This window comes from Lactuca virosa, chromosome 3 (genome assembly GCF_052849685.1).
Source record: "Lactuca virosa cultivar CGN04683 chromosome 3, Lactuca_virosa_CGN04683_v6, whole genome shotgun sequence".
Classification (NCBI taxonomy): domain Eukaryota; kingdom Viridiplantae; phylum Streptophyta; class Magnoliopsida; order Asterales; family Asteraceae; genus Lactuca; species Lactuca virosa.
The window spans coordinates 102712280-102736863 of record NC_136428.1 but is presented as its reverse complement, the minus strand read 5'-3'; the positions used below and the strand labels follow the sequence as shown (position 1 = coordinate 102736863).

The 24584-nt window shown below is 41.7% G+C and overlaps 1 protein-coding gene across 1 annotated transcript; it reads right to left on the bottom strand.

Annotated features, from left to right (window-relative positions):
* Nucleotides 1–1764: 1764 nt before the first annotated feature.
* Nucleotides 1765–3911, bottom strand: LOC145166317 (formin-like protein 8). Its single transcript, XM_079085264.1, has 2 exons — nucleotides 3293–3911; nucleotides 1765–3197 (listed from the first exon to the last, which is right to left on the bottom strand). The coding sequence occupies exons 1-2, from the start codon at nucleotides 3778–3780 to the stop codon at nucleotides 1880–1882; spliced, it is 1806 nt and encodes a 601-aa protein (XP_078941390.1). The 5' UTR covers nucleotides 3781–3911; the 3' UTR covers nucleotides 1765–1879.
* Between the last annotated feature and the right edge of the window lie 20673 nt (nucleotides 3912–24584).

Genomic DNA, 24584 nt, shown 5'->3' with positions numbered 1-24584 from the left:
TAATGTTTAAATTTATGACCAAAGTTCTTTGGTTTTTATCAAATACATATATTAATTCGTACAATTTTATTTTCATTTTTTATACAAAAATATATAAAAATTTATCAACATTTGTTAATTATCTATAATAAAATCATAAAATTATTTAAAAATTCTATTAAGTTTTTTTAATTGGTTTAATTAGATTTTAATTTATTCTAAAAAAACAAACTTTCTTCCTGTTTCAGACTGTAGATGTTTGATCCACCTCTTCTACTGCAGAGGTCTACAGATGTGATCCACAGACTGCAGATATTTTGCCTAAAAAAAACAAACATCTTAGTCTCTAAATAATATCTTATTAGCGGATATAATTTTGTATCTCATTAATATTTGTTTGTAACAATTTTAGTTGCCTTTTATTCAATTATTTTTACTTTGTGAACCGTGGAACCCACACGTTATAACCTAGTAATTAATGAAAATCTACAATAAATAAATAAAATAAAATAAATAAAAACAAAAAAAAAGTCATTATATCTTGGGCTCAGTAAAGATAAAGGGTAGAATTCCGCATATACTATTATTAAACATCAAAATATTATATTTGTCGAACTTACATTTTAAATATCATATTTACTCTTTATTAAAATTATAAATATCATATATGTCTTCTTAAACATCAAAATGTCGTATGTCATTTTTAAACATCAAAATATCATATGCGCACTTGTTAAATATCAAAATATCATATATATATATATATATATATATATATATATATATATATATATATATATATATATATATATATATATATATATATGTGTGTGTGTGTGTGTGTTAAACATTAAAGTATCAATGGTAATATTTAAAATATCCTTCTTTTACAACATCACAATATTCAACAATAATAAAAACAAAACAATAAATGTATACATTCCATGGAGCGGACTGAAAATGAAACGTTTTGTTTGTCAACAGTACAATATTCCAACAATTTAGAAGTAGACGTTCCATTATTATAAACGTAGAGATATTATGGTAAAAAAATTAATTATTATAAAAAGATCATAATCTAAAAGCTATTTTTAAGCATCTTTTTGACACTTTTAGATTTTAAGAACTTTTATCTGTAATTTTACACATCGGAGAGCTTACGATTGCTTTTGTGAAACACTTTTTAAAAAAATACGTAACAACTTCTATTCCCAACTATCAACTAACAACTTCGAACTTCAAACATAGCAACTATTTTTGCCAAATATACACTTAAAATATGCAAATTAAAATTGGTATTATTATCAGCAAGAATTTTTTGTCCTTTGGTTTATAGACATAAAAATACAATTTGAACCGTATGAAGAATGAGGCCGGAGGGTGTGGACCTCATAAAACTGGTTGCGACTAACATGGAGAACAAGGTATAATTTTTTTCCCTTCTCGTTACTTCAAATTACCTCATTACTTGAGTTTTAAACTTTTTGCAATTAGGGTCCGAGGGTTTTTTGATTGCATGCGATGATTTCATATGGTATGCATGATATCATTAGTTGAATCTATAAACGTTCTTAACTGGGCTTGATTTCCTGCAGTTTAAATCGGCCAATTTGTTCAGACTTTAGTTCGTTCATCTAGGGTTGTGTCTTTATAATATTCTTGATCATAAAGCATTCAAACGCAATTGTGTTTGAACTCGATAGTTACTATTTGTATAGTGAGAATTAAAATCACATAGAATCTTGAAAAGAATAAACTCGATAATTACTATTTGTACAGTGAGGATTAAAATCACATAGAATCTTGAAAAGAATAAACTCGATATGGATACACTTGTTTCTTCATTTCAAATCCAAAATCCAAACAACAATCAATAATCTTTATGTACCATTTTCATTATTTACAAATCTTCATCTGAATCACTCGAACTGCTGCTACTAATGAAATTCACCGGCAAAACCGGAAACTTCACCGACGGCCAGTTAGGCGTAGTCGGCATTGGCGGCACCACCACCGCCGCCGCCGACGCCGCCTCTCCACCACCAGTTCTCCTCTTCTGCAACTTCACAGCAATATCAACACAAGCCTTATCCACCATTTCAAGAAAAGCTTTCACAATCCCAAACAACTGAAACTGCTTCCTTCCTTTATCTTTCGAAGCCCCAACTTGATAATACTCATTCGTCTTGTTCACAACCCTAATAACCCTCTCTTCTTCTTCACCCAACTCATGAATTTCCCGTTCTGCCCTTTCAACAAACTTCTCCATCTCCCTCACAAAACCCCGCCCACCATCACCTCCACCACCACCACATTCCTCCACCGTTTTCATGATTTCGGTCAAACGATCGTTCAACCCGGAACTCGATTTCGAAAGGGCATCGTACTCAATTCCTGCAGCTTTCTTCACGTTATAAAATTCCGAACTTACCCCTCCCACAATCGGCAATCCAAGCCTTATATAATCTTTTCCACTCGATGTATCACAGTTTAAACTTACTGTACTATATCTTAAGCTATGATTTCGATTAATCATACACCGTTTTCCTTCCAATCTCACAACTTCTTCAACAACAAAATGAAGCAAACTTGTCCTTCCATCACTGCTTTTAACATTAGATAATTTCAATAAAGAATTCAAATTGACAGCTTGAGCATTTCCTCTTGAAGTTCCTGCATTCATTTGATTTCCCGCTTTCAAAATCGCCTCCAATAACTTCACAAAAAGCCCACAATTTCTAAGCTCGTTACATGCTTTTTCAAGTATCTGTAACGTGTTCTTGATGTGTGACACTTTTGAATCATAATTTAACTTGAAAAACATCGCATTGAATCGAGTAAAAGCAGAAGGAACAGTTCTTAAGATATGGTAAAGAAAAGATTCAGCATCTGCTAGTCTTGTGATGTCGTGATCATAGTTAAGAATCAGTTGTTCTTCTTCTTTTGTTGGGGTGATTCGAGTGAGCTTTTCAAGGGTATTTATGTCAATTCCTTTCCCTTCAAAGAGACAATCGATGATTTCTCTTCGGGACACGGTTAACGATCGAAGAATTATCGCGATGTTTTGTGATTTTCGGGTGTCAAGGATGAAAACTTGCGAGGGTGGGCCCGATTTTTTTTCGGGTTTTGGGGTCGGGGAAGTGGTGGGGTCGCCACGTGGCGATTTTTTGTTGGCTGCTATGGTTCCGAATAGGGCCCCCATTAGATCACCATTAAACCTGAATTGTATTGTTATATTGTATTGTTTTGAAAATGTTTGTGTACAAGTGTATGTGCATAAGGTACAAGTCTAGCAAAAAGATTGAAAATTTACCTGAAAGAACCATGTCCCAATTTGTCCCACGCGGTTGGGTGTTCGACATTTGTGTTGACTTTGTCGCAATGTAATGGCTTAAGTTTGACCTGTGATGGTCGTGTTGATGAAGTCAAAGTCAAACCACCAGTTTTAGGCTTAGGTGGTGGTGGTGGTGGCAGCACTAGCAGTGGCGGCGGTGGAGATGTAGGCGGTGTTGGTGGTGGGGAGCGTGATGACAGTTGACTTTTCAAGATTTGTTGATTTGCAGGTGGAAGAGAAGCTGAAGATTTTCCTGTAAGTAATGGAATTTCCTGAATTTGAGTGTTTGATTTTCTTCTGCCATGATCAACTGATATCATTTTCTTTTCTTCTTCTTTGGGGTGTTCTTTCTTGAAGATTGTTCTTTTAGGTTCATCATCATCTAGATTCCTCCAGTAAAACACATCTAATCCTTCTTCATCAACAATCACGCCTTTGAATTCTTCAAGTCTTGTGAAATGATTCATCAATGAAACAACCGGAGCTCACAATCGATCTTGATATGTTTATTAGGATGTCAATAAATAAATGAGAAAAAAGTGATCTCCATGAATTCAATTCTATCCTTTTAACATGTCATACAGAAGCTACCTTAGTTATCGTATCGAATTAAAAGAGTTTTAGTAAGTGGTGCATTGTCAATTTGTCATTATAAAATTAAATGAGTTTTAATAGTAGCCGCATCAAATTACCTGTCATATGCGATGATCTGTTTGATGATCTTTGGTCCTTAATAAAATTTAGAAGTAAGTTTATAAATTTTAGAGTAAATTACACGAATGGTCCCTATGGTTTAGTGTAATGTGCGCATTTGGTCCCTAACTTCTTTTTTTAACAAGAAAGGTCCCTATTATTTGTTTGTTACTCCCTATCTTACCTAAAAAGACTAATTTGGCCTTGATTTTTTAATTTATATTAAATAAACACACACTCAAACCCACCCCTCACCTTACTTTACCTACCCCATCATTTTTTTCTATTTAAATTATAGTCTTTTTAGGTAAGATAGGGACCAATCGCGTAACAAAAACAAACAGTAGGGACCAAGCGCGTAACAAAAACAAACAGTAGGGACCTTCCGAGTTAAAAAAATAAGTTAGGGACCAAACACGCAAATTACCCAAAATCATAGGGACTATTCGTGTAATTTACTCTAAATTTTAAAAGACAAAATTTCACAAATGGTCCTTATGATTTTTAAAACTGTTCCCAAAATAGTCCTTTATGAAAGTTTTTTTTTTTTTTTTTTGTTCTTCATAAATGGTCCTTTTGGAGAAAACTTTGCATGTAAATGGTCCGTATGAGTAACGTCCGCTAGAGAGAGAAGTTAAGTCCCCATAATGATCATTTGTGATATTTTTTGAAACTTCGCATAAAGATCATTTGTGAAATTTCCGAACTTCGCATAATAGAGCTGACAAAAATCGACCCAACTCACTAACCCAATCCAAACCCAACCCAAAATTAGCAGGTTGGGTTGAGATTTTCAACTCATTTAGGATAAACGGGTCAAATCACCTAACTCATTTAACTAAATAGATTGGGTTGGGTAAATGTTTTCAACCCACAGACCCATTTAACTTTAATATATATTTAATTTAATAATTATTTAAATATTAACATGTATTAATCGAAGTGTTAATTTATAAATTGCAATGTTGTATTATTATTTGTGTTTAAAAAATGCAATTCTACTTCTTATCCTTTTTCTTTGTGCCAACAACACTAGTTACTCTTCAAAATCATTTCGAAATTACATATCATTAATGTTATTTGAATAAAATCTTTATATTTGTGAATTGGGATTGTGTTTTTATTATTTTGAAAGTTTATTTTTAAGTTTAGAACTAATTTAAAAAATGCAATCCTAACACCTTTATAAACCCCTCTTTGGGTTTAATTTCGTCCATGCCTTATTCCTTAGAGGAAATTCCAATTTTTGATTCTATTCTCCTCTCTCTCTTTAAGTCCCTTGGTTACTAGGGTTTGGGTGTGAACCATTAGAGACGCGACACTTGTGACGCTTACTATCAAAGGTTTTCAAGTAAGGAATTGTTAGGCGTGTCAAACCCAACAAATAAAGGGGTACAAAATGACTCCAAAACACTGTTACTTTGCACTAAAAATGTAATACAAGGTAAGCAGGGTCGATCCACAGAGACACGGGACAAGTGCTTATACCTTTTTGCGTAAGGTACAAAAATGGTCACATAATGGGGGGAATTTATAAGCAATGATTTAAACGATAGAATAAAGCAATAAGTAAATGATTGATTAAATGAAGTAGATTCAAGATTTGTAAGGACTCCAACTCTATGCAAGACAATTTAGCAATGTGATTCCAAGGGTGAAATTATTTCTACTCAATTCCACCCTAGTTGGTACTTGAAAGTGTTAACAAGTTCTAACACTTCCCATTCACCAAGTTGTCAAATTCAAAACAAGCTCTTTGAAAATAACCTAACCTTCTAATTTAAGTCTAAACAAGCTCTTAGATAGAAATCAAAAGGTTGTAATAAGATTTATGTGAATGTTCCCAACAATACCTAATACTCCTCACAAGCTCGGGAGTGTAAGAGTATATGAATAAGATTTACACTAAATTCATTCAATGGAAATCAATTTAGTGTTTGTTACTTAGTCCAATTCACAAAACAATTACGAATTTTGCAATTAGATAACTTGAATGACCTAACCCTAATTCAAATGGCCAATAAGAATCACAATTAGAATCAAACATTCAATTGAAACAAAATCAAATTCACTAGGTAGTAATTGGAAGCAAACATCAAATCACATGATTGAAATCACAACTAAAAAGTCAAGACATGAAGTTGGAGAAACTAGGGTTCTAGCCACTCATGGCTAGAACAAGATCACAAATCTAGAAAATGAAATTAAAGTTCTTACAAAGTGAAATCAAATGTTCCCAAGTGTTAATCAACTCCAAAATCTTCAAGAAAATCTCCTTCTCTGCTCCAAAAGTCGACCCCCTTAAAAAAATCGGTTCCTCTCTTTAAGAATGGTGAAAAACTGCTATAAAACTCGCATTTACGTTTACACGGCCCGCGTAAATTAACACTGTCATTTACGCGCCCGCGTAAACGCAAAAACACACTGCACAGAAATCTACGTTTACACGGGCATGTAAACGCAAGTCCCGAAATTTTGTCTGCAACTCTTATTTACCTCCTCCAACAATATCCTACCTCCAAAAGTCCCTGAAATATCACAAAAATGTGTGAATGAAATTTCCGCATGAAAAATCCCGAAAAACATGCAAAATGCATGAGTTTAAACCTAAATGCAATGCACTTTTATGGAGTAAAACTACAAAATGGATGCATGAAATGCATCTAACAGAAATACATTGTTTACAATAACAATATTAAAGGTTAGTTTTCTTGTCTTATGAATTAGTTTGTTCATAGGAAAAGTTTTGTAGATTAGTCATTCATAGTATGTTGCTATACTTAAAAGACATAGATCAAACTAGGTTGCATGTGCCCTAATTATTTGAATTGTTTGAATAAATTTCCGCTTAGTGCAATTTGGATGTAACCTCAAAAACCCATCACATAGATAGTCCCTGTGCTTTCAAAACTTTTGACGATTGGTCCTTATTGCTAACTCCGTTAAATTTTGTCTGTTAACTGAAGGACATTTTCGTCATTTCAATACCATAGGGACCATTTATGATGTTTTCACTTATTTGAATAAATAAATAAATAAAATAATATGCAAAGTGGGTCCCATCCACTCTCTCTCTCTCTCTCTCTCTCTAAACACATCCACCCACCTTCTCTCATAGTCTTATGAAATCAAACAAGTTGGGATGGAGACCACGGAGAAATTAAACACTCATCGTACCTTTGAAAACCTAAAACCACCATTGATCACGGGCGCCGTCACAAACCAACCACCATCAGAGAAAAAACCCACCACCACCAATCACTGCCGCCACAACCATCACCACCATTTGATGTGGTCACAACGATCTTCACCACACCGAGCAGACACCACCTATTACCCTTCTCCCCACAGATACAATAGATTCTCTCCTTCCTTTTTTATCTCTTTTCTCTATCTCTCTGTTTCCAACCAATTCTAGGCCTCTAGGCAACAATGGGGGCACTCAATAAGTGGATTTGGTAATGATGTAGGCGTGAAGATCAACACAAGAACCACGATGAAGAAGAACTCAAATGGTCGGAGCTTTGTTTTTTTTTTTTAAACTCCCCATCTGAAATTCATTTTAGATATATCAATGTTTGAATCTGCTCTGTTATGAATCACCATCTCCATTGTATCAGGTTGTATGATGTAAAGGTGAAGAACAATAATTGTAGATTTAGGGCTTTTCCTCTAAACTCGGAAATCAGGAATAAAAAGATGAAATCAGAAGAAATCTTCATACTTGTAACTTCAGTAAACTCAAAAGAAGATGGAGGGTATTCAGTGTTGACGAAAATTAGTAGGTTTAGAGGACCGTTTTTGAGCCAATAAGATGAATATACTTGCGAGATTTGTTGTTTGTAGATATTTAGCTGATTTTCCAGGCAATAAGATATTTGATGTTTGAATGAATTGTTGAGAACGATTTGTTGATTTGTTGAAGATAATGGATTTAGAGGACTTGAATGATTTGATTTTTCTCTATCATTGCTATAAAGAACTAGTGGAAATACAACCCATGAAAGAGCAATATTGGGTGATTTCATTTTTGTTGTTGGAAGATTCGCTCCTCATTTGGAGATTAGAGATATCATATAAATTCAAATGAAGAAAAAAAACCCAGATAAAAGAAAGAAGAGATCGCGTATAAATTCAGAGAAGAAATTGTCCCTTCTGTTAGTCAAATGCTTCTTCGAATTCACTTTTCATGTCATTATTGTTTGTTACAATAGATGTTAGCTTCGATCGACGAAAAGGAGAGAATATAGTAGATGAGGGAAAAGGGAAGTAGAAGTGTAGGTATGTGTGTGTGAATTCGCTAGAGAGAGAGGACCCCCTTTGCATATTATTACATTTTTTTAAAATAAGTGAAAACATCATAAATGGTCATTGTGGTAGTGAAATGACGAAAATGCCCTTCGGTTAACGGATGTAACTTAACGAAGTTAGCAATAAGGACCGATCGTCAAAAGTTTTGAAAGCATAAGGACCACGGGGACTAAACTTCAGATCTTGGGAAAGCACATGGACCATTTATGATGTTTGTTTTATATAAATAAAAAATAGAACTTACCTAAATTTAATCGACATGAATATATATTTTATTTAATATATAAATAATTTTTGTTATCTAAACTTCATCTAAAATATCTTAACTACAATACATAATATATAATTAAATATTTTTGTTTTCAATTTTTATCTAAATATATTTGAAATACAAAAACATCATTATATCTACTTATAATTTTTTACGTGATATAATTCTGATATAATTTGAGAAACTTATCTTGACTTTTTTTATATAAATATATTTATTTTTATAAAAATATGATACATTATTATAAAAAAATATGTTATTATAAAACTAATACTTTGTTGCTATTTTGTTTTAACAATATAAGTATGTTGTTTTGAATTAAAGGTTAAAGTATGTTTCAATTTTGGTTTCATAATACAAGTATGTTGTTGTTTTCGTAATACAAGTACGTTGTTGTTTTCAATTTAAAATAAAATTTGGACAATCAATGAATTGTATTGTCTTTAAAAATATTATCTGAAACAGAACAATGTAATATTCAGTTTAATTGGTTTGGTTAATAGCTAAATGCGAATAACATACGATAAATGTTTTATTAATTCGATAAATTTTTCTGATATATTATTTAATAAAAATATTTAGTTTTATCAAATTTTGAATATATATTCTTCAATAAAAGACAAATCTTCATAAATGGTCCTTGTGGTTTCAAAAAATATCAAGTTTCGTCCCCAATTTTTTTGATCTCATTGAAGGTCAACGTGGTTTCAATTTCTACTGTTTGGTCCCTCACACATATAAAAAGACATTTATACCATTTTTAATTTATTTTTATTTTTTTTAATTTAATATATTAAAAAAAAATACCCCCCACCCCCACCTAACCTTCTTCCTCACCCTCGACTTGGCTGATATCTCTGCCTACCACAGCAACCCATTAATCACCCCATGAACTTCCATTCTCGACGTCGGAGTAGGCTTTATCGTCTTTATCTACATCATCGTTCCGATCTTTCTACGGAAAATACGACACATTTCACGCCAAAAAATTCCCTCTCTTCTCCAACAAGCTATTTACTGCCACCGGCCACAAGTACGACACCACTGGAATCTTAACCCCACAATTCGATTCAGTTAGATCTGGATTCTCCAGGTTCACCACTACTCTCACCCATGTCACCTTATTCCATGGTGGGTAAGTGTCGTCGATGATGCGGTGGTGATTGCTTTGTGTGGTGCGTTGTGATTCCAATCTGTAGATACGTTGGAAGCCCTGGCATTTAATTTCAGGGAAACGGCTATGACGGCTCCTACACAAGTTTAATCGATTTCTTTCACCTTGGATTTTGCCTAATTGTTGTTTTCGATTTGTTGAAGCAGCAATCTCCTATTTCTTACTTTTTTTGCATCTAATAATTTTGGAGGTTTAAGTTCTAATGTAGTACATGTGATTGGTTTAATGATGCAGTGGTTGTTTTTGCTTCATTGTTGATTAGGTATTCACATGCGAGAAAAATGAAGAGTTTCGATGTAGAAGATGAAGAATACGATGATCAAAACGACGGTGGTGAAGGGTATGTGGTGGTCCAACAAGTGGAAGTTAATAATGGTGAAGATGTTTTGTGCTTGCCGAAATGGAAAAATAAGGGTGGTGATTTTGGTTAGGTGATGGCATTCGTGATGGTAGGACGGTGGTGGTGGACTGTAACATCCCAATTTTTAAAGCTAAAAATTTCATTTTTAAATAAGTAATCATGTGAAATCATTTATCAAACATTACTAATATTATATTAATTCACAAAACCATTACGTCGTGTCTCAAAACATGTCATCGGATAATAGTAATAATCAGAGTACCATCCCAGAAAACTCAATGCGGAAATCATGCGTGAGTGTGATGTGTCGCTACCGCGCCGGCTCCTTCCCCTTCGCTGAAGAGGTACCTGAAACAAAACTGAAAACTGTAAGCACGAAGCTTAGTGAGTTCCCCCATCATACCGCATACCATACAAACACATAACATACATACGGCCAGGCATATCTGGGTGCCCGACCTACCCCTTCGGTCCTCTCGACCGGTGACCTTGCCTAGCATATCTGGGTGCTGGCCTAACCCCCTTCGGTCCTCTCGACCGGTAACCTTGCCTAGCATATCTGGGTGTTGGCCTACCCCCTTCGGTCCTCTCGACCGGTAACTGGGGACTATTTCACCCCTACTACTACCACATAATATCATATCACATATATCATAATCTGTCTAGCATAGCTGGGTACTAATCTACCCCTTCGGTCCCATCGACTGGTAACCGGGGATCAATTCACCCCTACCACTACTGCTATCACATAACATCATATCATGCTAGCACATAAAACATAACAGATAGCAGCAAACCTAGATGAATATCACAAAGACAATCATCTAACATACAACTCCTATTAGAGGGGCGACATTGTGGCCGTAGACCCACCGCTACTGGAAGGTAACTCACCTCGATGTCGTGTAGTGTCGGAACTGTCCTCTGCGTGAAGGTCGGCTCTCCTCGACCCCTAAATCCCTACACGAAAACCTTCAAGTCATCAAACCGAACATACAACCCTAACCAGGGTCAATACCAAAACCAGGCAAAGTCAACATTGGTCAAAGTCAACACCCAGTTGACCTGACTCGTCGAGTTGGTCTACTAACTCGCCGAGTCCATACTCTACTAACCCGATCCAACCCCGACTCCACTCGTCGAGTCTAGCAAGAACTCGACGGGTTCTCCTTCATTCAAACCATCGGGACCATCTTCATCTGACTCGCCGAGTTCATCCTTGAACTCGTCGAGTTCATCTCCCTCATAAGAATGTGTCCAGTCTATGACTCGCCGAGTTGTATGAACAACTCGTCGAGTCCATCTTCAAAGATTGGGAGATTGCCTTGGACTCGCCGAGTCTGTTCATACACTCGTCGAGTCCCATGATTCCCAGGTCCCTTTTCATGTCTAAACATCCACGGGACTTCCTCCCTAACAGCTGGTCCATCCACAGAAAGGATTTGGTGGTCAATATACCGCGACTCGCCGAGTCCCAAGAGCGACTCATCGAGCCCATCCATGAACATTACTATACAGTCGATTTAAATGGGTCTTAACACATCAAAACCATAGATCTGGCCTCCTAATGTCCATTTTACACGTAAAGTTCCAAACTTGGTGCACATGCATGGGGTTTTTGGCTCAAAAATCCACAAAAGGTGCTTTACAATGTGCATGGGGCTCTCATGGCCATAGAGTTGGCACCTTTATGCCATGATACCCCTCCAATGACTCAGATCTGAAAGTAGAACTCCATGAAACACTTCACAAATCCGAAAATGGCTTGGAAAGCCCTACATGCACCCAAATTCTAAGCCCTAAAGATGAATAACCAAATGGAAGACCAAGACAGGGGCATTTTACCTTGATTGAGCTGAAAATGGAATAAGATCTCTGGATCTTCAAGCCCTACTCGAATTCCCAAGCTTCTTCCTTCCTTTCAAGCTTCACAAACCACCCAAAAGCACCAAAATGGCCTTAGAACACACAAAAAGCAGCTAGGGTTTCGATATACAGCTTCTTGGGAGTGATAGGGACGATGGAGGCTGAGTTAAGGCATTTAAATAGGGTGCAAACCCACAGATTTAGGGTTTCACTCAAACAGCACCTACTCGCCGAGTCAATATCCCGACTCGTCGAGTAGGTCACTTAAACTGTCTGCGGGTCTCGACTCTACTCGACGAGTTGGGCCTCCAACTCGTCGAGTCCCAGAGAAAAACACAAGAATACTTGAATAAAAAGGCATACCGGGAATTGGGTGCTACAAATCTCCCCCACTTATTTTAGACTTCGTCCTCGAAGTCTGCTGCTCGGTCCTGAAAAAGCTCGGGGTAATGCTCCCTCATCTCGTCCTCCGGCTCCCAGGTCCATTCCAAGCCCTTGCGGTGCTGCCACTACACCTTAACCAGCTCCATTTTTTTGTTCCTCAGATCCTTTGACTTCCTGTCAAGGATCGTCACTGGCCGCTCGATATAGTTCAGGCTGTCATCAACCTGAATATCCTCCAAAGGCACCACTGCCAAATCGTCCACCAGACACTTCCGCAGCTGCGAGATATGAAAAGTGCTATGAATCTGACTGATTTCGGCCGGCAGATCCAGCCTATACGCCACCTTGCCCACCCGCGATATAACCCTCAAGGGTCCAATATATCTGGGGCCCAGCTTGCCCCGCTTCCTGAATCGAATAACGCCCTTCCAAGGCGACACTTTCAGGAGCACCATATCCCCGACCTGGAATTCCAGGTCCGATCGACGCTTGTCGGCATAACGTTTCTGCCCTCCGGTAGGGCTAAGATTGGCGCCTCGCACAATCTCTGCCTCAATGTCTCAAACGCAGCCTGATGCTCAGGCCCCCAGCGAAAGTCCGCGACTTTCCTTGTCAGCCTAGTCAGGGGCACGACTATCTTGGAGAAGTCCTGAATGAATCTCCGATAGTAGTCTGCCAATCCCAGGAAGCTCCGAATCTCAGATGGAGACCTTGGAACCTCCCACCTCATCACGGCCTCAACCTTGGCCGGATCAACCGATATCCCGTTCAGGTTGACAAGGTGCCCAAGAAACTGCACCTCGTGCAACCAGAACTCACACTTGGAGAACTTAGCATACAAGTTCTCCCTTCTCAAAGTACCCAAAACCTCTCGCAAGTGCTCCTCATGCTGCTCTCGCGTCTTGGAGTAAACCAAGATGTAATCGATGAAAACTATCACGGACCGATCCAACATCGGTCTGCACACGCAGTTCATGAGGTCCATGAACGCGGCAGGAGCATTGGTGAGCCCGAAAGTGTAACGCCCCATTTCTGGTATGTGATGTAATAAAGTAATTTTCATTTTTAACGGGTACTCGACGAGTCTATAGCCCGACTCGTCAAGTAGAGACGGGTTGATCACGCGTATTAAGCTGGCTACTCGGCGAGTCCATATGCTGGGACTCGGCGAGTCCGCTTGTCTGGATGAAGCCCTAATTTTAAGGGTCTGCACCCTATTTAAACACATTTATGCGCCCCAACCTCGCCTCCATCACCCTCAGAACATTTCTTATCAAACCCTAGCCTCCTTAAAGAGTGTGTGAGTGGTTGTTGCCTTGTGAAGGAACTTTTGGTGCATTTTGGAGCAAGTAGAAGAAGGAGAAGGTTGAAGAGTTCAAGGAAGAAGAAGTAGATCCGGGACACACTCCTTTGTGGTCATCTTTTCTGGTAATAAAGTCTCCATCTTGTTTATTGATCTAATAGATCTAGTTTGTCCCCAAAATTGTTGTTATTAAGCTCAAAAACCCCAAATCTCTTGTAATAAAGCCTTATGATCGAGTTATACTTCAGATCTAGCCCCTCTTGAACTCCAGGAGCTCATTATAGCCACCTTTATGCAATCTTGGCCTTGTTCCAAACCCTAAGTGCTTAGTAGTTGATGATTTTGGGTATTTTAGCCTCATACCCTTGTGCATGCACGTAAAGTTGGAAACTTTACGTGTAAAACCAGTCCTAGAAGCACAGATCTATGATTTAGAAGCACTGAAATCGATTAGAATCGACTGTATAGTAATAGCATGCTTGGGACTCGGCGAGTTGTTCTTCAGGCTCGACGAGTAGTTCTTACGACTCGGCGAGTCGCAGACTGGACGTGTTCATATGATGAAGGGGAACTCGACGAGTTGTTCATACAACTCGGCGAGTCGGATGAAGTTAGACTCGATATGTGTATCGGAGAAGAACTCGTCGAGTCTTCGCCAAACTCGACGAGTAGAAGCGAGTAGAGGTCTAGAACGGATGAAAGGGACTCGGCGAGTTGGCGGCCCAACTTGGCGAGTCCGGTCAACTGGAGATTGACTTTGACCAGGAAGTTGACTTTGACGTTGACTTCGGTCCGATGCCGGGCGGGGCCCGATGTAGTGGCCGGGGCCCAGGTTAGTTCCGGACTTCGGTCCGATGTCGGGCGGGGCCCAAGCTAGTTCCATATTTCGGTTCGATGCCGGGCGGGGCCCAGTATTTGCTTACATGTCATTGTATGGTATGTGGTAGTTTGGGGAACTCACTAAGCTTTGTGCTTACAGTTTCAGTTTTTGGTTCCAGGTACTTCCGCAAGTAAGGGGAAGAGCTCGGGATGATGGCATGGCACACACCACAGCTTCAGTTTTATCCTGGGAGTTTTATTCAGATATTTCGATATGATTGATACAGTATTTGTTTTGACCCAGTTACTTGACTTTTGAGTTACTCACTCTATGGTTCTTAGTATGTATGACATTGGGTGATGTGATTTTAGTAATATTAAAACAAAAAATTTTGGGTCGTATTTTGGGATGTTTCAAGTTGGTATCAGAGCCTTGGTTTGAGGGATTCAGGCACACTTTCGGGTATGACTGGACTCAAACTAAGGAAACGGTAAAAGATTTTTCAAAAGAAAAATGCTTTCGAAAGAAATTTTTGAAAAAGAAACTTAAAAAGAAAAAGAGTTTTGAGAAAAGGAAAAAGGTGTGGTGCATGCGATCAGCCGAGCTCAAGTAACTACTCCCAAATTACCCATACAAGTTTATGTTGTGTATATCAGTTCCACTTTCAATAGAACAGCATGCTAGAATAGGACTAAGGATCTAGGAGGATGCCTTATGTGCCTGCTATATGTGTTTCAGCTTTATGAGAATGGCATGCTAGTATTGAGTAGACAGCAGTAGGATAGCCTGTTTAGGTTATGCCTGACAGTATGAGCTTAGCATTGTATGCTAGTACAGTTTCTTGTTATGAGGATAGAATTGCTTGAGTAGTCTCATGTGTCTGAATGTTGCTTGCTTCGTGCTTTGTGGGACTCGGAGTGATGGGAATTAGCCATTAGGTGAATACGTCACGTCACATGTGAACAGGGTTGAATAATCTCAGAGTGCTAGGTTTGGCCCTATTGCGCAGCTCTTGTTTGAGTCTAACCGTTGTAGGAATGAGTCTTTTACTCGAAGGATTATCTGAGCCTCGCCACATGTGATGGTATTCAGGTGATGGCTAATTGGCATTACAAGGAGGCCTTCAGCAGCTGAGGACTGGATTGGGTGGAGTCAGAGATTTCCCTAGGGCAAGCCTAGAATGAGAGTAGCAGAGATCAGTAGCAGTAGAAGTGACTTGGTGGAGTCGAGGCAGTACTTGAGGAAAGTACGGATAGATATGGAAGGTAGTATGGGCCCGTACTACTGAAAGCAGAGGATCCGTACTTGAACCAAGGAAAGCTGAGATGAGACCAGGAAACTGGTAGTAGTAGCGATCCCTCGAGATATATCAGTGTTTCTGACGTTTGTCATGATGTGTTTTCAGAATGGTGGTTTTACGCCCTAGACCAGCAGTCGGCAGTTCAGGTGCCGGAGAGGGATAAGGATCAGGCCCGGAGGCCGGGCAGTTGGACGAGCAGACTAGGGAGTTTCTCTCTTCAGAGATTACTCGCACTATACTTGAGCAGACTCCTGTGATCTTCGGTTCGATCAAGGAGGGTATTTTAGAGCTGATGGACGAGAGGTTGAGCACCTTCCGTGCTGAGGTGGCGGCTATAATGGGGTCGCGCACACTTACCTTCAGGGAGTTTCGGGCTTGTGGAGCTCCAGACTACCATGGGGTACGGGATCCCATTGCGAGTACCAGGTGGTTGGCGGATGTCGCCAATGCGTTCCGCACCAGCAGGTGTCCCGAGGGGGACAAGGTCAGACTAGCATCCTGTCTTCTGAAGGACAGGGCACGAGATTGGTGGGAGGAGGTCGGACATGTCATCGGGGATGACACAGCGCTTGATGCCATGACTTGGGCTGATTTTTCTACCAGGTTCAGAGCCGAGTTTGCACCGGTTATTGAGGTGCAGCAGTTAGCCAGGGAGTTTCAGGATCTCACTCAGCCTTCAGAGACAGTGGCGGAGATTACCGCCAAGTTCAGGGAGAGGGCTCTTCTTGTTCCTCAGTACGCAGCTGATGAGGAAATGAAGAAGGCCCGTTATCATGAGATGCTGCGGAGTGATATCCACCAGTTTATGAGCTGGTCCAGCTGTAAGACGCTAGATGATATGATTGCGAGGGCTCGGGAGGGAGATAGATCTAGAGATGGAGAGGAAGAGGAAGCCAGAGGTGGCTTCTAGTACAGGGAGTTTGGGCAAAAAGCCCAAGGTATCAGATCACAGACCTAGAGGACAGCAGAGCCACAGTCGGTGTGGCAAGTGTGGGAGAGTGCACGATGGGGTGTCCAAGGTAGGGAGTCCCGGTTGCTTTAAGTGCGGCCGGACTGGGCATATGAGCAGAGACTGTACAGCTACTACCACCACCACAGCATCAGATCTGATTTGCTTTCATTGCAATCAGAGGGGACATAAAAAGTCCCAGTGCCCGAGTTTAGCAGCAGCGGGGAAGGTGGCAGCACCTGTCCCTGCTACTTTGAGGATTACAGACGGCCGTCAGGGCCGGGATGAGACGCCAGTGGCGAAGAGTAGAGCTTTCCAGATGACATCAGAGGAGGCGCGAGCGACTCCAGATGTGGTGACAGGTATATATTTTCCTTTTATCTCCTTATTGATATTGATCGTTTCTCATGGTTATATGTTTTCATATAGGTTCGTTCTTAGTGAACGGCATTTCAGCTACAGTATTGTTTGACTCGGGGGCTACCCGATCATTTGTGTCTCTTGCGCTTAGCAAGAGGTTTAGCAGAGCTCCGGGGGAGCTGGATTGTCCACTGGAGGTTGAGATAGCCGATGACAGGACCGTCAGGGTCGCGATAGTTCATAGGGCGTGTTCGCTGCAGTTATTCGATGAGCAGTTTTCAGTGGACTTGGTTCCCATTCCCCTGCGAGGGAATAAGGTTATAGTGGGTATGGATTGGCTGAGCCCCAATGGGGCAGTGATTGATTGTGAGCTGCAGTTAGTGAGGGTTCGCACTCCTAGTGGGGGAGAGTTAGTGATTCAGGGCGAGAGGCCACAGCGCGGACCGATACTGTGTTCAGCAGCGAGAGCGAGGCGCTACGTTCAGCAGGGTTGCGCAGGGTACGTCGCCTATGTCATAGGTGCCCGGGAGAAGGGTAAGGCGACAGTTGACGATGTGCCAGTAGTACGAGAGTACCCGGACGTATTCCCAGAGGATTTGCCTGGAATACCTTCGGAGAGACAGGTCGAGTTTCGGATTGACCTGGTTCCGGGTGCGGCTCCGATAGCCAAAGCACCGTATCGGTTGGCTCCTCCAGAGATGCAGGAGTTGTCTACGCAGCTGCAGGAGCTGCTAGACAAGGGTTTCATCAGGCCGAGTAGTTCACCATGGGGGGCCCCGATCCTTTTCGTGAGGAAGAAGGATGGGTCGCACCGTATGTGCATAGATTACCGGGAGTTGAACAAGGTAACGGTGAAGAACCGTTACCCACTCTCGAGGATAGACGACTTGTTTGACCAGCTTCAGGGAGCATCTTGGTTCTCCAAGATTGATCTACGGTCAGGATATCACCAGATGCGGGTCAGGGATGAGGATGTGCAGAAGACCGCTTTTAGTACCCGCTATGGTCATTATGAGTTTGTGGTGATGCCGTTTGGGCTCAACAACGCTCCAGCCGCGTTCATGGATCTCATGAACCGCGTATGCAGACCGATGCTGGATCGGTCTGTGATAGTGTTCATTGATGACATCTTGGTTTATTCCAAGACTCAGGAGCAGCATGAGGAGCACCTGAGGGAGGTGCTAGAGACTTTGAGGAGGAAGAGACTTTTTGCGAAGTTCTCCAAGTGCGAGTTCTGGTTGCGCGAGGTGCAGTTCCTTGGTCACCTCGTCAACCAGAAGGGTATTCTAGTAGATCCGGCCAAGATAGAGGCCGTGATGCAGTGGGAGGTCCCGAGGTCTCCAACTGAGATTCGGAGCTTCCTAGGATTAGCAGGGTACTACAGGAGATCATTCAGGATTTCTCCAAGATAGCATATCCGCTCACCCGACTGACCAAGAAGTCGGTGGTGTTTCGCTGGGGGCCTGAGCAGCAGGCAGCATTTGAGACCCTCAGGCAGAGATTGTGCGAGGCGCCGATTCTCACCCTGCCAGAAGGAGTAGAGGATTTTGTAGTCTACTGTGATGCTTCGATCACAGGTATGGGAGCAGTGTTGATGCAGCGAGGGCATGTGATAGCTTACGCCTCTAGACAGTTGAAGCCTCACGAGGCTAACTATCCGACACATGACTTAGAGTTGGGGGCAGTAGTGTTTGCCCTCAAGATTTGGAGACATTACCTCTATGGGGTCCGCTGTATCATTTACACGGATCACAAGAGTTTGAGGTACCTCATGGATCAGCCGAGTCTGAACATGAGGCAGCGTCGATGGTTAGATGTGGTAAAGGACTACGATTGTGAGATCCTTTATCATCCGGGCAAGGCCAACGTAGTGGCCGACACCCTGAGCTGCAAGGCGGTAGCCGCCCCGATCAGGGATATTTGTCTGAGGATGACGGTGATTACTCCATTGTTGGAGCAGATCAGAGAGGCACAGGTTGAGGGCCTGAAGGAGGAGAGACAGAAGTGTGAGAGGATTGTGGGCCGAGTAGCTTCCTTTGACTATGACAGTCGAGGATTGTTGACCCTTCATGGGAGAGTTTGGGTACCGTACTGGGGAGGAGTACGACAGGTACTGATGGATGAGGCCCACAAGTCTCGGTTTTCCATCCACCCAGGGGCGACGAAGATATACAGAGATCTTCGACCCGACTATTGGTGGCCCTGCATGAAGCGGGACGTAGCTTGGTACGTGGAGAGATGCCTGACCTGCAGGAAGGTCAAGGCAGAGCATCAGAGACCCCACGGCAAGATGCAGCCGTTAGACATTCCCGTGTAGAAATGGGAGGATATCACCATGGATTTCATCACTAAGCTTCCCAGGACCGCACGTGGAGTTGATTCGATTTGGGTCATAGTGGATCGGCTGACCAAGAGCGCGCATTTCATACCGATACAGGAGAGTATATCGGCCGAGAAGCTAGCTGATATTTATGTGCGCGAGGTAGTGGCACGGCATGGAGTGCCTGTCTCGGTGGTGTCAAACCGAGATGTCCGATTTACTTCCACATTTTGGAAGCGGTTTCATGACGAGATGGGTACTCGTCTCCATTTTAGCACCGCTTTCCACCCTCAGACGGATGGACAGAGCGAGAGGATGATTCAGACCCTCGAGGACATGCTTCGGGCATGTGTACTAGATTTCGGTGGCAGTTGGGATACGTATCTTCCGTTAGCAGAGTTTTCGTATAACAACAGCTACCACTCTAGTATAGACCGACCTCCCTTCGAGATGCTCTACGGGAGGAAGTGCAGAACCCCAATCTGTTGGGGTGAGGTCGGTCAACGAGTCATGGGGAGTACAGATGTGGTACTCAAGACCACAGAGTTGATCCAGCAGGTCCGTAGCAGACTGCAGACTGCGCAGAGTCGGCAGAAGAGTTACGCCGACAGGAGGCGTTCGGATTTGGAGTTTCAGGTGGGCGATATGGTCCTCCTGAAGGTATCACCCTGGAAGGGTGTTATTAGGTTCTGAAAGACCAGTTACAGATCCACAACACTTTCCATGTTTCTTAGTTGAGGAAGTGTTTGGTGGACGAGTCAGCGGTTGTACCCTTGGAGGATATTCAGGTTGATAGCAGCCTGAATTATATCGAGAGACCAGTTGCGAACTTGGATCGGAAAACGAAGACTCTGAGGAACAAGGTAGTCCAGCTAGTGAAGGTGCAGTGGCAGCACCGGAAGGGTTCAGAATGGACGTGGGAGGCCGAGGAGGAAATGAGGGAGCATTATCCAGAGTTGTTTATAGATTCAGCAGCAGCAGACTTCGAGGACGAAGTCTAAGATAAGTGGGGGAGAATTGTAACGCCCCATTTCTGGTATGTGATGTAATAAAGTAATTTTCATTTTTAAGGGGTACTCGACGAGTCTGTAGCCCGACTCGTCGAGTAGAGACGGGTTGATCACGCGTATTAAGCTGGCTACTCGACGAGTCCATATGTTGGGACTTGGCGAGTCCGCTTGTCTGGATGAAGCCCTAATTTTAAGGGTCTGCACCCTATTTAAACACATTTATGCGCCCCAACCTCGCCTCCATCACCCTCAGAACATTTCTCATCAAACCCTAGCCTCCTTAAAGAGTGTGTGAGTGGTTGTTGCCTTGTGAAGGAACTTTTGGTGCATTTTGGAGCAAGTAGAAGAAAGAGAAGGTTGAAGAGTTCAAGGAAGAAGAAGTAGATCTGGGACACACTCCTTTGTGGTCATCTTTTCTGGTAATAAAGTCTCCATCTTGTTTATTGATCTAATAGATCTAGTTTGTCCCCAAAATTGTTGTTATTAAGCTCAAAAACCCCAAATCTCTTGTAATAAAGCCTTATGATCGAGTTATACTTCAGATCTAGCCCCTCTTGAACTCCAGGAGCTCATTATAGCCACCTTTATGCAATCTTGGCCTTGTTCCAAACCCTAAGTGCCTAGTAGTTGATGATTTTGGGTATTTTAGCCCCATACCCTTGTGCATGCACGTAAAGTTGGAAACTTTACGTGTAAAACCAGTCCTAGAAGCACAGATCTATGATTTAGAAGCACTGAAATCGATTAGAATCGACTGTATAGTAATAGCATGCTTGGGACTCGGCGAGTTGTTCTTCAGGCTCGACGAGTAGTTCTTACGACTCGGCGAGTCGCAGACTGGACGTGTTCATATGATGAAGGGGAACTCGACGAGTTGTTCATACAACTCGGCAAGTCGGATGAAGTTAGACTCGATATGTGTATCGAAGAAGAACTCGTCGAGTCTTCGCCAAACTCGACGAGTAGAAGCGACTAGAGGTCTAGAACGGATGAAAAGGACTCGGCGAGTTGGCGGCCCAACTCGGCGAGTCCGGTCAACTGGAGATTGACTTTGACCAGGAAGTTGACTTTGACCGGGGGTAAAATAGTCATTTCACCCCCAGTTTAGTTATCAGTATTTGATTGAGTATATTTATGGGAATTGTAGCCGGGGAGATACCGGAGCAGCAGCAGACAGTTCCCGAGTAGCTTTTTCAGCATCCAGCTTACGAGGTGAGTTTCCTTCCCGTAGGAACGGGTCTACGGCCACAATGCCGGCCCGTTTAGTTAGCAGTAGTTCCAGACTTCGGTCTGATGCAGTAGTTCAGTGTGCTTGATGTCTTTGTGATTCAAGCATGTTTTTTTAATATGAGTTCCGGACTTCGGTCCGATGCAGTATGCAGTATATGTGTTTATGCCAGTAGTTATGAATATGTTATGTTATGCTCAGTTAGTTCCGGACTTCGGTCCGATGCCGGGCGGGGCCCGATGTAGTGGGCGGGGCCCAGGTTAGTTCTGGACTTCGGTCCGATGCCGGGCGGGGCCCGATGAAGTGGGCGGGGCCCAAGATAGTTCCGGATTTCGGTCCGATGTCGGGCGGGGCCCGATGCACTGGGCAGGGCCCGATGCACTGGGCAGGGCCCGATGCAGTGGGCAGGGGCCAGTATTTGCTTACATGTCATTGTATGGTATGTGGTAGTTTGGGGAACTCACTAAGCTTTGTGCTTACAGTTTCAGTTTTTGGTTCCAGGTACTTCCGTAAGTAAGGGGAAGAGCTCGGGATGATGGCATGGCACACACCACAGCTTCAGTTTTATCCTGGGAGTTTTATTCAGATATTTCGATATGATTGATACAGTATTTGTTTTGACCCAGTTACTTGACTTTTGAGTTACTCACTCTATGGTTCTTAGTATGTATGACATTGGATGATGTGATTTTAGTAATATTAAAACAAAAATTTTTGGGTCGTATTTTTGGGATGTTTCAGAAAGGCATCACCACGAACTCATAGTGGCCAAAACCCATACCTTATACTTCTCTCCAAAATAAAATTATTCAAAATGTCATCATCTTCATCATCCGATTCGACGGCTGTAGAGGAGGCTAAGTTTATTGGTGCCGTCATGGCGAAAACGGTTGCATATTATCAAAACCGACTAGGCGAAACATCACATGCATGATCTAAGCTAAGAAAGCCGCGGTTGCGTAGAAATCACGAAGCCCGACACGATCGCCTTATAGAAGATTATTTTGCAGATGATGCCATCTACGCTGTAAAGTTTCGACGTCGGTTCCGGATGAGGAAGGAACTATTCTTACGTATTGTTGGCGATTTGGAAGGCCGCTTTCCATATTTGTAATGGAAAATGGATGCAAGGCGGGTAAAAGGTTTCTCTCCCGTTCAAAAATGCACGGCTGCAATTCGTCAGCTAGCATACGACATGGGCGCAGATAAATGGGACGAGTATTTTAGGATGTCAGAGCGTACCGTGTGTGAGTGTGTGTACAAGTTCTGCAAAGCGATCTGTTTGGTTTATGGGCAACGATATTTGCGCAAACCAGCTATCAACGATATCCACCAATTGTACACGGTGCATGAAGGCAAGCATGGATTCCCTGGAATGCTAGGTAGTATCGATTGCATGCATTGGAGTTGGTCATTATGCCCCAACGCATGGTGTGGTCAGTACATGAGAGGCGACCACAAAGAGCCGACGATCATTCTAGAGGTTATCGCATCACATGATCTTTGGATATGGCATGCATTCTTTGGTCCAGCTGGTGCAAACAATGACATCAATGTGCTAGACCAGTCGTCGGTATTCAACGATATCTACCTTGGAAAGTCGCACGATGTACCTTTTCAAGCAAATGGGATAACATATAAGCGTGGATACTATCTTACTGACGGTATATATCCTCCCTTGTTTGTGTTTGTGAAATCGTTTACATGTCCTAATGACCAGAAAAGGAAAAAGTTTAAAGAGGTGCAAGAGTCAGCTAGGAAGGATGTGGAGCGAACATTTGGTGTACTTAAGAGACGTTGACAAGTACTAACGGTCGGGGCAAGGTCATATGAGGTGAAAAGGTTACAACACGTAATGTATAAATGTATCATATTGCATAATATGATTCTTGAAGACGAAGGAAGAGCGATATGCCGGTACAACGAAAATGAAGTTTTGCCAAATGTCGAATGAGTAGCCGTTGGTACACAAGAGTATAGGGTGAATAGAAGAGAAGTACACAATCACGACATTCATCACGCCCTTCGTGCTGATTTGGTGGAGCACATTTATAGGGATCATATTCAGCCCCCGTTAGAGTTTCCTCACGATGATTTGTTTGACGAATCAGACGAGGATTCTTATATGTTCGTCGAGAGTGAAGATTCCGACGACGAGAGTGACACTGGGGAGAATGATGAAGACGATCAATGCAATGACGAGGACGATGAGGGCGATGACGAACACGATGATTCCGAGTGACGTATTTTGGTTTATATAAAATTAGGATACTAATTATTTTTCTACTTATTTAAATATTAGGTTTAATGTAATTTTTATTTTAATTAATGAAATGATTTTTATTTTTAATTAAATTTTATGTTTAGTATTAATTTAAAAATTATAAATCATAAAAAAAATTAATTTTATTTAATAAAAAAAAGTGAGGGAAGGGATTCTCACCCATTCCTTGGGTTTTAGGTGAGGGAAAGAAAAGTGAGGGAAAGGAGGGTATGGCCCACAAAAAGTGAGGGAAGCTTCCCTCCCATACCCTTCGGTCTTAGGTTCCACACCATTATAAGTTAAAAAAGTGTTTGGATGAAAATAATTTATTCCGGTAGGGAAACTCTAATAAGTCATTTTTTCATAAGTTACCATACACTTACTTATTAACTTATAAGCTAATAAGTTAATAAGTTATAATCTAACAACCAATAAGTTTTTTTTTAATGATCCTCTCTGTCGTCTTTAGTCTTCTCCCACCGGGCGCCTCTCTCACTTAATCGGACTCTCCTCCAGGCTTTTGGGCGTCGTTATACAAGCTCGTCGTCTGTTGTCCAGGCCTCATTCGCTCTGGTGTCCTTGAGAATTCTGATTTCGGACCGAAGCGTGAACTAGGTCCCGACGAAAACTTTCAGGAAACAAAATTGTTTCAGATAGG